Consider the following 16,278-nt stretch of genomic DNA (forward strand, 5'->3'; position numbering starts at 1 on the left):
AGTGAATATTCCTAATCAATATACCTGTATAACAATGTGTGTAACCGATTCTCTGTATTCCCAAGTTTCATTAAAAAAACTGTTACAGAGATGTAAGGGGGAAAGTCATCTCCCAGCAATGAAAGGGAATAGAGTAGAGACTTACTTAAAAAGAAAAAGAAAAAAAGAAATCTGGAAATTCAAAGAATGTGTTAAATATATTGTTGTAATCTTATATTAGTGTATCAATATTCTATTGTCTTTTTTTTTTTTGCTTAAATTGAAAAAGCCTCAGTGGTTCAGGGTAAAAAGATGGCTGTCGATTGGTGGGGAGGGGGCTGGAATAGAGAAATTGGGAGGAAACCAGTCACATGGAAGCGCTGCTGCTCTTGTGAAACCACACAAATATGTCTCTATGTGGAAATCACTAACATTAGGACTAAACTAGATGTTCATAGAAATCCTGCTGTCCTGCAGGTGCTGCAGGTTGAAATGTAAATGTGGGGGGACAGGAAGCTTATTAGATTAAGACCACAGCATGGGGGTACGTGGGTCAGGGTTTTTTTTCCCTCCTGCACATTTTTTATGACTTTAGACTTTCCTAGGGCTCAAGGTTGACTCAGCCTTCCATCCTTTTGAGATCATTAAAATGAATACCCACCTTGCTGGGGTGGGCGGGTAAAATGTAGATAGCTGGGAATGGCAATGGCAAGCCGCCTCATAAACATAGTCTGCTTAGCAAACTTTCTTATGTGATGTCACCCTATGGGTCAGTAATGATCCAGTGCACAAGGGATTACCTTTACCTTTTAAAAACATTCAGACATCTTCCTGGTACCTGAATAATTTCATCATGGAGCAAATCAGAGTTAGGGAAGAAGGGTTCAGTTAGGAAAATTGGTTAACTGGAAAAATGTGCATCTCATTTTTCTGCAGTCCCAAGATTACCATTTATATTTTAAACAGCATTGGGGATCTGTTTCAACTGGATTCTGAGACAATTGGCATATAAAACACTTTATGATTTAATCAACATGTATCTGTGGCTGCGCCAGGACCTCTCTTCCCTCTTCGCCAACTACTATACATTAATTTATGGTAGATACAATTACCTCACCTCATGGAAAATGTAGGGTAGCTTGCCACTAATGTAAAGATGTAAAAATTCACCCTATAGAAGAATATATGGCCAAACCACCCCCTTCCACCTGGGTTGTAATATGGTTCTACCATCATCTGGTATAAAGTCCTCTCTCTTGTCAACCCTTGTCATCTGTGTTCATCCACGGACAGGATGAATTCAGCAAATGCTTTGTTCTTGTCAGTAAGCTGTAATATGAGGTTTGTTCCACTTTGTATTGAAATCTAGCAAGAATGCAACTAAAAAGACAGTAAGGATTCACTTTGCATGCCTAAACAAAAAGTATTTAGCTCTTTTCATCCTTGATAGATTGGTCCTTCCAGCCAGGCTGTGTTGTAGCCCTGTTGTGGATCTCCTCAGACTCTGCCATACACAAATGGGGAGATTAAAATATCAAGAAATGTACATCTTTTTTGCAGATAGGTTAAAAAAAAGTTACCATACCTGTTTTTCAACATCTAGTTGCTCTGTCCCAAATGCTGTCATTTGTTATAAAAGTTTCATCCCTCTCGTTTCTTTCTATATCCAGTTTATGACAAAATTCCCATACCACTCCACAACCACACACAAAGGGTCTGCTCAGTCAAAGTGCCCTACCATCTTTCATTATTATCTTTCATTGTTCATCTGGTATTCCTCTTTTTTACAGTCACTACTTTTTAATGACATTTCTTGCTTTATCTGTTTCTCCTGGCAATACCGATTTGCCAGTGTGTCATAAAAGACAGAAAATGGACTTACTCCATTTGATTATTTTTCTGTTCCAATTATGTAAAAATAAAGGAGCATTGGGTTTAGGTGAGAAGATCCCATTTGTGACAAACATGGACAATGCTAGAAATGTCCCTCTACAGCCTTTCATTTTATTTCTTTGTGCCTGATAAATAGCTAATCAGTGGAAGATATAATAGGTTTATGCTGAAACATCAAGACAAGAGAAATGCAGTACGTCAACTCCCAGCTTGAAAATTAATAATAGTTTATTATGGCATCTTAAATTAAATAGGAGAATGTAATTTTAGTATTCTGTCCATGTTAAAGGAATTTTAATTGAGAAATTAAAATTTACTGCTTTCATTTAGTATAAACAACAGAAGCAATGCCAGATGTGATCTGTAGTTTCCATATACTTCATAGTAGTTTTGCACTGAAGAATGGGAACTATAAATATTCTATTCACAGTGCTAAAAACATCTATATATGTGCTTTCAAAATTTAATTATGGCACCATGCGAACAAGTCATATTTCCAGTTAAATTAATTGGAAATAGACATCTAAGATTAAGACCCTAATACTGTGTTTCCCCGAAAATAAGATAGGGTCTTATATTAATTTTTGCACCAAAAAAATGCATTAGGACTTATTTTTGGGGTAGAGCTTATTTTAGGGGAAATATGGCACCTTCACAATTCATTAAGGCGGACTCTCGGCAGCGCTGTTGCTTCCCCGTCACATGTGATGCAAGCTGCATCCTCATTGGCAGGGAGTACCCTGCTGGATCACACCATCCTGATCTGTAACTACCAGTAGGGCTTATTTTTGGAGTCGGGCTTACATTTTAAGCCTCCTCCAAAAATCCTGTAAAAACATGATAGGGCTTATTTTGGGGGTAGGTATTATTTTCGGGGAAACACAGTATGACAGGTGAAAGAAAGAGAAAAATGGTAAAACTTAAAAGTAGGAAGCAAGAAAGACCTAATGGAAGTAGAAAAATATATGATAATACAATAAAAGTTCTGCTGAAAAATTACCAGTATATATATGCCTTGAGTCAACCTGTGAGCTTTGCATATTTAATTTAATAAATTTGCAGAGAAATTCCTGGAATATGTATCAGAGTTGGTTAACACCATTCGCTTTACCAGTTGTGGTAGAATAATCCCACTGCCCCCAATCCATCCAGCTAGCTAATGCCCATGTTGTCACACCTTAATAGATGTTTACTCATCCAGCTTCATTTCACCATGCTCAATAGAAATTTTTATCTCTTCTGCCATCAGAAGCTTGTATAGCTATGTATAGTCCTTTGGGAACTAAGCCATCTCCATTCCATTCTGATTCTTTGAACATAGTTCTTCAAAAAAGACTTACCAAGTTTTTCTACTTTAATTTATCCTGTAAGTCAGAAGCCAAGATTCTTTTAGTACTTTGCATCTAAGCAGGATTCCCCACATTTTCATTTCATATACTCAAAGTTTACATGAAGTAGAATTACAATAACAACAAAATAAATTTGTAGGAAAAAATCCATGTCACAATTAGAGCCGTTGATGACAAAAAGTGAAAAACATATAATTGAGAAAAGGATGTCTAATAACTGCTGTGTCTTCAAAGACGAGTTCTATAAAACTTTGAATTTAGCTCATTGATTTATGAATTTTGGATGGTAATCCAAATGAATATATTCCCTTGAAATCAAAGTGGGAGGGGGGGGGTAGGTTATTTTAAAAAGCCACGCTGAATCAGTGGCTCATCTAGTCCAGCATCCTGTTTCATCCAGCAGCCAACCAGTTGCTAAAAGCAAGGGATTGCACCCAAGCCCTTCCCCTGATGTTTCCTCCTAGTACTAGGTTTCAGAGGCTTGCAAAGATTTTTGAAGGTTCAGATTAAAGCAGAATTAGCCATCATAAAAATTAAGGGAGCAGAAACCTTGTAGGGTTTGGAATATGAATCTCTTTTTGCTTTGGCTCTTTATCGCAAGCTGGATGTAAACCATCAAGTGTCATATAGTAGTGTGTATCTTCAAATTCCTCACATTTTCCTCACATTTTATTTGGTAAACTCAAAATTGGCTTTTTTTCGGGTTTTTCTTTTACCAATAAAATACCCAGGCATATTCAAAAAATCAATTGCATCTAGGACTAAAAAAGCTGAATAACATTCAGCTTTTACTACTTTTTAAATCTCCCTCTCCTCCTCCCCCCCCCCGCCCCACATACACTGCTGCCAATTTCCAAACCCATGTGGACTTGGGAGCCAGCAGATGCGGGTGGGGGGGAGGGAGGAAAGAGAGATCTCCATGGGCATCACTATGGATTATAGATATATATGTTACCTGCAAGATGTAGGGAGGGGTGTTACACCACCTTTGTTTCAATATTTCCAAATAAAAAGCAGAGTAATTGATTTGTTTCAATATAAACATATTCTATTAAAATCTAAAGCTAAGTTTTAATTATATTAACGATGTCAGGGGTTCTCTGCAGAGAAATATATCAATGTGTATTAAACTGAATTTACAACAGATATTGAAATTTTTATTACAAGAAGGATATGAGAAAGTAATTTTGAAAATGTATCCAGATATTTAACAAATGTAAATAAGAAAGCTGTTATAAGCTTTATTTCCAATGTTATTTAACCTATCTTTGACCCACGCCACATGGGCCTTCAAAGCGGCAGTGCACCAGCATACTTGATGCCAGTGCACCCCCAGGGCAGTTCGCACGCTTTTGTTTGTGTGGCTCTGGAGCTGCCTCCAAACAGAGGCATGCTGCTTTTTTTAATTTACCTCCTCTTCCCTGCCTACCTCTGCAGAGATGAGGGGACACGCCCCTGTGGCCATAGCAATGCCTCGGGGGTTGGGAGGCGTGTCCCCTCGCTCCCAAGGAGCTACGCAGGAAAGAGGAGGTAAGTGAAAAAAAACAGCCTTTTTCAGCGCCTTCCACCCAATGCCGTTCACTCAGCACTGGGTAGATGCCACTGTTTTTTAAGACTCACTCATTTAGCAAGTCACTAAAACACCATTGTGAGGGAAATGGGTCGTTGCGGCTTTGATCCAGCAGCTGCAGCTCCACGAAGTCCTTCCCCATAGCAGTATTTTTACCGCCCTCACTTCTGTATACAGCTCATGTGGAATCCGCCTTTGATTGAAACATTGACTTTGCAAAGTGACAAATACAGATCTTTTCCTTTTTGTCTGGAAAAGCCACTTATCTGAATTAAATCAACAAAAAACACTATTTTGTGAAAGGTTTTCACGGCCAGATTCAACTGGTTCTGGTGGGTTTTCCGGGCTGTGTGGCCATGGTCTGGTGGATTTGTTCCTAACGTTTTGCCAGCCACAGATGCAAGCGAAACGTTAGAACCAAGATCCACGAGACCATAGCCACACAGTCCAGAAAACCCACCAGAACCAAACACTATTTTGCATATTAAATAAATGGCTAGTTAAGATATTCTGTATCCCCCTCCAAAAAAGACATATTGAATTATGTGTGAGAATATAGTTACAAATAATGAGACTGACCAGTTCTGCTGTAACAGTCACTAGAATGTTTGTAATTCCTTTTGGAAAGAAGCAATTTAATAGACCTTTAATAGATCAGTATAAAAGAATTTGGGCTGTAGCATTTTTGATAAAATCAAAATATTATAAGAAGGCAAGGCTTGTAGATAAATTGACTGTATATGTAACACATTCAAATGACAAGTTTTGATGGTATCCATACATTGTGTTTTCTCTTGAATAATTGCTATAACACTCTTATGTCTATGTTGAAATCCATATGCTAAATTACTTAAAATTTGTGTGTGAGTTGGTAAGTCTACATGGGGCTTTCTTATTCACACATTCCCCAATCTGCGTAACTCATCATACCTGATGATTTCTTGCCATTAGGTTATAATAAAGAAAGAGTTGGAAGGAGGAGGCAGGAAAAGCGTTCCAGCTAAAGATGGCCTGCTGTCTTTATTTTGTTTCAAAATATAGACAGTTTCCTACAGAATCTCATTTGCCTCTAAATGAGAAATAACACTCCGTGGCAGCTGTAATACAACAAGGCACCATTTCTTCAGTCATTACTGTTCCTACTGTTAATTGACCTGGTTCCTTTAAAACTTTTAACGGCTACACTCTGTGATATTGACAAAAATCTTATACTCATTTTCCTTTTTTAAAAATTTTATTTTGTGTACTATACCAGGAAGCCCATATTTCCACCATTATTCATTCCACATAGCAAACAGCCTTTCTTCCACTTTAAAACAGAATGCTATTATTTCCATTATTTTTTAAAAAATACTTTTTCTACATTTATTGCCAAATGTAGGCAAAAAGTGTAAATATGCAGATGTGTGCTCATTTGCTGTCTCCCTCAGATTTAGTAGGGTAAACTGAAGGAAAAAGATTTCCTTTTCTGCTCGCAACAGATGCTAAACTGGGTAATAAAATATTTACATCAAGTAAAACAAGCCATTTAGCCTTTTCTTGCCCTAGTTAATCCTGACTTGGAAAACAAATGCTGGCCTACTGGCACTTTTTAAAATGGGCACTGTAGATAAGCAACCTTCTAAAAAAAAGAGCATGCATTAAATGTTGGAACTGTTCGTTAATTAAGCTCTAATATACTTTCCCTTGTACAGTTCTAGCGGAGTATTAGCAGGAAAGGCTTCAGAAAGAAAAAGAGAAGGAATACTAATAAGGAAAACACACCATTCTCTACTAATGAAGCCAAGCTGTCGGATGACCCAAACTAAATTTGTCCTCTGAATAGCTAATGAATAACCAGAGACAAGAAAAAATAATAGCGCCTAGATGCTTTGATTTTATTTTAGAATTTATGAAATTTGGGAATGGAGCATCCATAGTATAATTTTAAAAAATACTTTTTAACTTCCTTTCTAACTCATATTAATTAATGTTACAGTTTTGCTCTTTTCACATTCTTGATGCATGACACACTGGGCAATCCTTGTTATGATAAACACTACTCGTGTATTTTGATTTTTTTGCTTTCTTTGTTCAACACAACCAGGCGATGCATTCAGTAATAATTATCTAAAGTTTTATGAAAGAGGACTGTTAGTGCTATAGTGTTCCTGAAATGTAATGCTGAAGGGCACATTATTGGTATGATAAACTGTAAGATTTATGTTTTTTAAATCTAGTGCAGTTTTCTATTGCAACTTGTTTCTCAACGCTGTATAACAGGATTCCCCTCCGTGGCTTCCATGGCTGCTATGTCACATACCAATAATTCCCCTGGCATCTGCTACATTTTTTGAGAAGCAGACAAGGTCATTGTAAAGCAGCACGTTGTTGGCAGCCCTCTTGCAAATACAATGATTCTTAGAGTTTCAGAATTGAAAAGTTGGAAGGAGTCTAAAGACCATCCAATCCAATCCACTGCACCATATAGGATGAACTATAGCATCTCTGACAAATTATCGTCCAACTGATACTTAAGCACCACCAACAAGAAAAACTCACAACATCCCTTGGCAATCAATTTTACCACTGAACTGCCCTTATTTTAAAAATGTTTTCCATGATATCCTGCCAATGACTCCCCATCTGTATTTTAAATTGATCTCCCCATGTTGAAGAGGGAGCAGGATTGTTTTCTGCTGCCTCAGAGACTAGGACACAGAGTAATGGATTCAGATGCAGTAAAAGAGATCCTACCTGAACATTAGGAAGAATTTCCTGACTGTCAGGGCTGTTCAACAGTGGAATTCATTGCCTCAGAGAGTTGTGGAGTCTCCTTCTTTGGAGGTTTTTAAACAGAGGTTGGATTAAATATGCCGACAGTGCTTTGATTGTATGTTCCTGCATTGCAGGGAGTTGGACTTGATGGCCCTTGGGGTCTCTTCCAACTCTATGGACCCTTCCACACACGCAAAATAATGCTTTGTCAAACCACTTTCACAACTGTTTGCAAGTGGATTTTGCCATTCCGCACAGCTTCAAAGAGCACTGAAAGCAGTTTGAAAGTGCATTATTCTGCATGTGCGGAATGAGCCTATGATTCTATGAACTCTATTATTATAAAGCCTGTCTTTCGCTACCAACTAAAACAACTCCCTATCGTCCTCTAAATGACAGTCCTTCAAGTAATCACCACCTTTTCCAACTTGAGCTATCAACCTCCTACAGGAGGAAACATCTAATCCATGTATCCCTTTAGTATGGGATGAACACATGAAGTGATTGCAAGAGATTTCTTATCCTGGTGCTGATAAGCCCAACAAAAACCAAGAGATCTTTCTTAAAGGTATGGAAATATGAGGGACTGCAGAATGTAGAAAAACAGTAAACTATACTAAAAGATTATCCCAGAGGAGAAGGCATTCAAGTGAGATAGCTGCTTTAAGGCAAAAAAAAAATTCCAGATCTTTTCCCCCTTGCAAATTGGCAAGTTGTCAAAAGAAAATCAGAAAAGAAACAATTTTACCACTATGTCAGCAACCAGAGAGGAAATTTGAGTCCTTCATTGTGACTGAAAGCTTGGTGATACTTTGGAAACAGGGACATTCTAATTGGCAACAATTTGAAAGGGCTCAGTGTCTCTTGAATTAACTGAGACAGCTACAAATCTTAAGATCTTATCTGCCAATATATAAAGTTATAGGGCAGAAATAGACTCTCTGAAAGACTTTGTCAATACCAACATCCCCCAGATGATGTCACAGCTCAGCAAGGATATCAAGGAGATGAAAGATGAATTCCAAAAAGTAGCAAAAATAGAAAAAATGGAAAAGACGAAGGAAGAAGATATTCTCCTACTGGAATATCAAATTAAAAAGAAGACATTAAGGCAGATTCTGCATGGCCCAAAAACAGTTGTGTGAAAATGGTGTAAAATGGTTTAAAGTGGTGTAAAAGGGTTTACACCATTTTCACACCGCTGTTTTTGGCTCATGTGGAATGCACCTAAGATTGAGAAAGGTAACAGAGGACTCAAATCCAGCAAAAGAGCAATTAAATAAGAAAACTTTCTCAGTCCTGGCCAATCATTTGAAGATGACAGAAGAAGGACTGGTGTCTCAAATTGAGAAAATCTACAGAATCACATCAAAAAACCAAAAAGTGAAAAGATTGTGTAGAGACATTGTTGCCTATTTCTGCTCTAAAGAAATGGCAGATCAGATTCTGGAAGTGCACAAGAAATCAATAATTAATAGAGAAGACATCATTCTGATGAGAGAGACTCCTTCTGTGTAGTTTGTGGGTTGTGCCATTCTGTGGTCCTACTGGTAGGTACAAGGCCACTAACTTTGCTATTTCACATGGTTGGCCTTTTCATACAATATGACAAACCTATAACTTTCACATGTTTTTTCATGGCTCTTTTTTTTTGTTCCCACTGTGTTATAAATTGCTGATGGGTGGATGTGAAGCTTATACCAGAACACATTTTTGTCTTTAAAATGTCAGAGAACTTTTCGCTTTTGTCTCAGCAGATTTATTTGCTCACAGTAACCTAGCAATCTGGTTGTGTTTGAGTGTAGGGAGAAATAACAAGGAATAGAAAGCATTTCTATTTGCTTTTATGCTGAATTGAAATTTTTTTACTTTGCTATTTTAAGAGTTTGTTTAAAATTAGACGGGATCTTTCTTTTTCATGAACAACCACTAGGAAGGTATAGCCTGAGCATTGGTGCCCTGTTGTTCCACCAAAAGCAGCTTCATCCACATTCCTAAAGCCGTATGCGTTGAATGTTTTGTAGTGGACACTTGTTACCATAACAACTTGGAGGAGTTAAAATGTGCCATTAGAATTAGTTCAACAAGGAAATGTCCATGAGGACATTATTTCATAATGACATTTAGTGTACATTAGCAGGAGAGTAAACAACTTTCCCTTTTTATCAGGTGCAAAACAGTAGTCTGTCTCTGTAGTTTCTCCTAGTGAAACTCTCAGATTTCCCTGTTCATCTTTTTCTAAAAGAGCAAGTGCAAGTTTTTTATTACTCAGAAGCAAAATGGGTTTACAAAGTTTTATTGGCACTGTATGGAAACCTTTTAAAAAAATTTAAAGTGCAAAATTAAAATGTCATTCTTCCTGCTCTTTCACAATATAGTATATTGATGTATATATTATAATATATATTAGGCATTAATTCCTCTGGATTGGGGATGTATTTTAGCTGAAACTCAATTTATAAATCATAATATTCATTATGTAACTTTAGAAAAATAACATTTCTTTAGCACCATCTAGTGGTATAAGTATTGCGTCCTTCAAATTAGAAGAAAACTGTTCTTTGTAATAGAAATTTTAAGTCCAGATTTTTTTTAAAAAAAAGATTAGAACTTGACAGAACTTTCAGTGTATTATTTCTCACAAGCTGGGCAGGATTGTCAATTACTTCTTTCAGCTTTAAAAAGATTATTGTAAAATGGAAGTCCAATCCTATAAGCAGGAAAGAGTTAGTTTATTAAACATTGTTGCAAAAACCAGCCAGCACAGGCAATTTTACAGAATATTAATATGACATATAAAAAGGTAGAGAGCACATTGCTTTAGAAAATTGTAATTATTGTAGATGGGTGGCTTTCAGGTAATAATATGATAATAGAGATATTTAAAGAACATACCATATTCCAAGTTTCGTATGTAAAATACTGCCTAATAATTTGTAATAAGATGACAGCAAAGTAGAATGGCATAGGAAGGACTGTGAAAGTTCTCACTGGCATGGTGTGCCCTAATCCACACATTCACCCATGATTTTGTACATAGTTTTACCGCCAATGCAGGTTGTAAGAATATGCAGCAATTGGGTCAGAGCCAAAATGTTCAATCCTGCCCTTCCCTACCTATTTTCAAATTACATTGCTTCCCCCAGTGAGTCCCATTCACAAATTCTGGACCTCAGGAGGATGACCCTCATGAATAGCATGGGGACTGATGAAGGTTGCTGTCTCAGGGTTGGGAAATTCCTAGAGATTTGAGGGAGGAGCAGGATAGGGTTGGAGGAGGAGGAGGAGGGCCTCAGTGGCATACAGTATGCCCTGGTCTGGATAGCGCAGGCTAGCCCAATCTTGTCAGATCTCAGAAACGAAGCAGGGTTAGCTCTGGCTAGTATTTGGATGAGAGACCTCCAAGGAATACTGGGGCCGTGATGTGGAGCCAGACAATGGCAAACCCCCTCTGAATGTCTCCTGCTTTGAAATCCCTATGGAATCACCATAGGTCAGCTTTGATTTGATGGCACATTCCACCACCATACCTTCCAAACCACAATTTTATTTAGGGGAACTGATTACAGTGGTGTAGAAATCAGTTTCAATTCTCGGAGATTTCCAAGTTGGCAATTCTAGGATTGGTGAGGTCTGCAGGGGAAAAGGAAATTGGCAAATAGAATCCAATTCTTCTGCTAGCAGAAGTGCCATTTCATTAATACAAGTGTCTTTACACTGACAGCCTTTTGTGAGGGAAAAATTAAACCCTGGTTTATTAGTCTAAAACGTAAATGTTTAGCATAATATTTCTTAGCATAATTGATTTTGTTGTGCTTGTAAATACATTTTTAAATTTAAAATATTTATATGCTGTTTTCCAAAGTCACTCAAAACAGTCCAACAGAACTGTAACTCAGATTTGTTCAGTAACATTTAAGCAAATCTGAAAGTGTAGAATAAAAACTAGTACACTTTTTAATATCCCCAGGGTTTTAAAAACAAAGCAAAATGGAAATCCATGTTTACCCTAAATAAGTGCCAGATAATTTAGACTATCAGCTGGTTAATAAGGACCAATGAAGAATATGTCATATGTGAAATAACTTCTCCAGACAACTGGGAAGAGGTCTCAATACCGTTCTCATTTATCTTAAATTAATTGATCCACATAAAATACCATCTTCTAGATCAGGGGTCGGCAACCTTTACCACCCAAAGAGCCATTTGGACCCATTTTCCACGGCCCTGAAGATCTACCGAGCCGGAGAGATGGCTCCATATGGAGCTGCCTCCAGTTGAGCCCCTCCACTCACCTTTTCTTCTACTGCTGGAAGGCAGAGCCTGGAAACCCCCTCTGCTCTGGATGGCTGGAGAGACACGTCCACGTTACCCTCCGACCTCCAGGCCATGCGGAGCCATAGTATAAGGATGAAAGAGCCGCATGTGGCTCTGGAGCCGCAGGTTGCAGACCCTGCTCTAGATCTGTACTTATAATCAAAAACACAAGAGCCTAATTTATTTCTTTTGTTATAGTGATAGCAACCTGTAGTATTTTCACATTCATTGAAGTAGAGTGAAACGCTCTCACGGTCAAAGTGTCTTACAGGGTATGGGAGAACTGGGGTGTTGTGTGGTTTCTGGGCTTTATGGCCATGTTCATAAGTTACATAATGCTACTAGAACTCAGCCATACAGCCTGGAAACCACGCAACACCCCAGTGATTCCAGAAGTGAAAGCCTTTGACAATATATCGGAGAACTGTCTTTCATTGTATAGATAAATGTTAGCATGTTTTGAAGAGGAAATAATCTGTCCTGTAACGGCTTGCTCTGAGAGTTCAAGTAACACCTTATGCAGTATGTATTTATAGATCATGTCAGAACTTTCTTAAGCAACACAGGGAATTCATTATTTTTTCCCTGTGAGAATTTTACCACCAAATAAAATAACCAACTCGATATTTTTCTTGAGGCAGAAAGCATTCATGTTAGTTGATCTAGTAAAAAGAAAATTAAACCTAAGGGAACTCAGAGTGCTGAAAATCCTTCTCAATGGTAACTCTATATTTATAGAATGTTTTCCTTGGGGAAATGCACTTCTATTACTTACGGGTAGTAAAGTTTGTTTGTTCGTTTAAAAAATGGTATTTGAGTCTCATTTTGGCTGAGTCATTCTTAATGCCTTTTATGAATAAGAATTTAGCTGGTTGCTGTATTAAAATGCCTTGTTTTTTTATTAATATTTGTTTGAAAACCTATTGTTAGTTGCTTTGAAAATTTCTAATGGAAAATAGAAAGACTTTTAAAAAATAGTTATTCTTGTTCTATTAGATTTGCAAATCCAGCGCATATTTTGTCCTTATTACTAACAGAATAACACTTCCTTGGGAATAAATCCCACTGAATAGGCCTGAAAAGAATTCTGAGCATACCTGCTTAGGATTGACTCCCAAGAGACCACTTTCCTGTTAGTAAAATGCTCAGACAGCTACCTAAAATAATCTCATGATTTTTTTCATTTCAATCTTTTGACATTTCTGTAATCGTATAATTCTATGCCACTGCATTCATTCATTGACAAAGATATTTCAATACAGCATACTTCAGTGCACCCTCTTCCCATTCAATTAACTACACTGAAATCTGAATCAGTACACAGAAACTGCTGGAGGTTTTGTTCGTTGCTCAAATTTGTTAGTAGCTCAGGATGAGTGAGCTGTATAAATGAAAGTTGAATTAACATAGGACCATGGTGGCAAACCTATGGCACTCCAGATGTTCATGGACTACATTTCCCATCAGCCCCTGCCAGCATGGCCAATTGGCAGAGGCTGATGGGAATTGTAGTTCATGAGCATCTGGAGTGCCATAGGTTCGCCACCACTGACATAGGATGTGATAAATTCAGAAGAAGCCAATATATTTCTTTTTTTAAAAAAATCAACGTTCTGATTTATATTGCAGAATGTGGTGGTCATAATGTCTTGTGGGATTAAAAGTGTAGCAATCATAAGATTGACGCAAACTTGAGTTACACTTTTAAATGCATAAGTAGACATTTCCCAGTAAATCAGTACGATACATCAGAAAACTGGAAAAGTATATATTTTTTACTTTGATAATGAATGCTTCAATTGTGTAAATATGTACACATTTTAAAAACAATACACTCAATAGTCCTTTCTCTTTTTAATAGGCCTTGGATTATACACAGTACATACTGTATATGGAGATACAATTATTTTGCCTTGCCGTATAGAGGTTCCTGATGATCTTATGTTTGGAAAATGGAAATATGTAAGTATCAATATGTCTAATTCTCAGCATGGCGCAATTTGTGTATACTTAAATCCAGTGACTGGAACTATGAACAGACAAGGCACATTTTTTCACAAACCTGGGTGAAAAAAGGTTTTCCAAAATAAATTATATTGTTTTTAAAAAATGGGGACGGGATGTAAAAACAAAAGTAGCATCTGTACATTTAATAAACTAATGCTCTCTCAGTGACTATTGTGGGAGATGCTGGATAGCCACCACACTATTGCCAATTGAGGCCTTGGTTTCTGTCAGTGAAAGAGAGGGGAAGGGAGGGAGGCTACTTTCCAAGGCTGCTTTGGCCTTTGAAGAAAGACCTATGAGTCCAGCCTTGGCAGCAACCTCCAGGCAACTTGATAGCACAGCTTGCACTACTCACCCAGGACAGATTAGCAGCATCCACCCCTCCAAACTCAATGTGATGTACTGGTTAGATTTTCAGACTAGGATCTGGGGAGTTCAAATTGCTACTCTACTGTGGAAACTCACTGAATGATCATGAGGCAGTTACACATTTTCAACCTACACATGAAGCCTGCTGGCTGACCTTGGGTTAGTCACAGTTCAGAACTCTTTCAGCGCCACCTACTCATAAGGTGTCTGTTGTGGGGAGAGAAAGGGAAGGAGTTTGTAAGCCTCTTTGAGACTCCTTATAGGAAAGAAAAGCAGGGTAAAAAATCCAAACTGTTCTTCTTCCCAACAGAAAGTTTTTGTGGGAAAATATTCTTCAGTTTCATTCAGTTGAAAATGTCTTGTGTAGCTCACAAGTTACTGAGCATAAATGAATGTAGAAGGGGCATAATTAATTAGCTATCATTTTGAAAGAGTCCATGGCTACATAAAAACATGAACTTAATCAAACTGTAGTTAGGATCATTGACTATGGGTTTTTTCAATAACTATGGTTAGTTGGAATATGTCAAGGATCTTTTAGACTTGGCATAAGACTTGAAGTTAGTCTTAATTATAGTTAAGCGTGACACATCATGGTTTGTTCCCCAATGCTATCCTCGTGCACTTTTGACCTCAGACCAGTCAAACCAGTCATTTTCCAAAACAACCCAGTATTTTAGCAATTTTTTGTATTTCATTTTGCATCTGAAATTACATGGAGCATGCAAAGAAGGCCCAATGCAGAAAGAGATAAAGCGATGAAACAAGCAGTTGTTGAGGTTATATAATCTTGTATGTACTGCAAACATTGTGGAATACACAAATCAACTCTGCCTTTTGTTAAGATACTCAAAAGCTATGATTGATATGAATCTTGTAGATTGTTTTTGCAAGGACAGTCTGGATTAATTTTAGTAACTAAGGTTCTGGCTTGTGAAGAAAGAAGCTCTGGTGGGCCCAACTTATTTTAAAGATGACATACTGCTTGGGCACACTGGTACAGAATATTTATTTGTTTGTTTGTTTATATTTTAAGAAATTCTGATTTTCACACTGGTATTTGCACTTGTACTGGTTCCAGAAAATGAGATATAGTATTTGGCTAAAATTCTGTACACCTTGTTCAGAAGTGCTCTCTCTCGCTCTCGCTCTCTCTGGAATACATAACCTTACCTAGGTTTTACATTGTCATGAACTAGGAATGTTTACTGAATATTAAATATTCCATGAAGACACTTTAGGCAAAATTTTCCCTATGATGGTTAATTATATAACAGGCCTTCCTAGAAGCATGTATAAAACTATCTTGCAGAACACCAGAGATGGGAACAATAATTATATTCCTGAACAGAATCTGTGGATATTTTACCACAGTCAAAGTAAATTTAATTTGAAATTCAATAGACAGGCATAACTGGCTAGTTGAACTTTATGTTGGAAAACAAGCTACTTAATGTCAAAATGTTGAAGAACCAGCATCAATATTAATTTCTGGGGGGTTTTTTTTCTGTCTAAGTCCATTTTTAAGTTGAACATCTTCAGTAGCTCTAATATCATCCCACAATTTAAATGAAGCTGCCTGAGTCATCAGAGTTGGAGATGAACTGGTGAAAGAGTTCAATTATTGTACATTGTTTTTAAAACACTTTATTAATTTATTTTATGCAACTTTTTAAAAAGTACTTAATGGGCAAGCAACACTTAAAATAGGCCTTTGTATATTCCCACTCCTCTCTTTTTCATTCTAGGAAGCTGCAAATGAGGCTCCAGTATTTATTGCTTTCAGATCAGCCACCAAAAAAAATGTATATTATGATGATTTACCAGAATATAAAGACCGATTAACTTTTTTTGAAAATTATACCTTATCAATAAGTAATGCAAGAATTGGTGATGAAAAGAGATTTGTATGCATGCTGGTAACGGAAGACAATGTTTTTGAAGAGCCTACAATAGTCAAAGTGTTCAGTAAGTACAAACTACAATAAAAATAAACAATATTGATGACTAATATGTGCCCCTTCTCATAGAGGATGC

General features: G+C 37.2%; 1 protein-coding gene across 4 annotated transcripts in view; it reads left to right on the forward strand.

Annotated features, from left to right (window-relative positions):
* ALCAM (activated leukocyte cell adhesion molecule) overlaps positions 1-16,278 on the forward strand; it is a 151,677-nt gene that overhangs the window by 85,323 nt on the left and 50,076 nt on the right. For all 4 annotated transcript variants that reach the window (XM_048492401.1, XM_048492402.1, XM_048492404.1 and 1 more), the window contains exons 2-3: positions 13,727-13,827; positions 15,990-16,209. In XM_048492401.1, the coding sequence (XP_048348358.1) occupies positions 13,727-13,827; positions 15,990-16,209 (321 nt within the window). The remainder of the gene's footprint in view (positions 1-13,726; positions 13,828-15,989; positions 16,210-16,278) is intronic.

The sequence above is a fragment of the Sphaerodactylus townsendi genome, linkage group LG04, assembly GCF_021028975.2.
Source record: "Sphaerodactylus townsendi isolate TG3544 linkage group LG04, MPM_Stown_v2.3, whole genome shotgun sequence".
NCBI classification, from domain to species: Eukaryota; Metazoa; Chordata; class Lepidosauria; order Squamata; family Sphaerodactylidae; genus Sphaerodactylus; species Sphaerodactylus townsendi.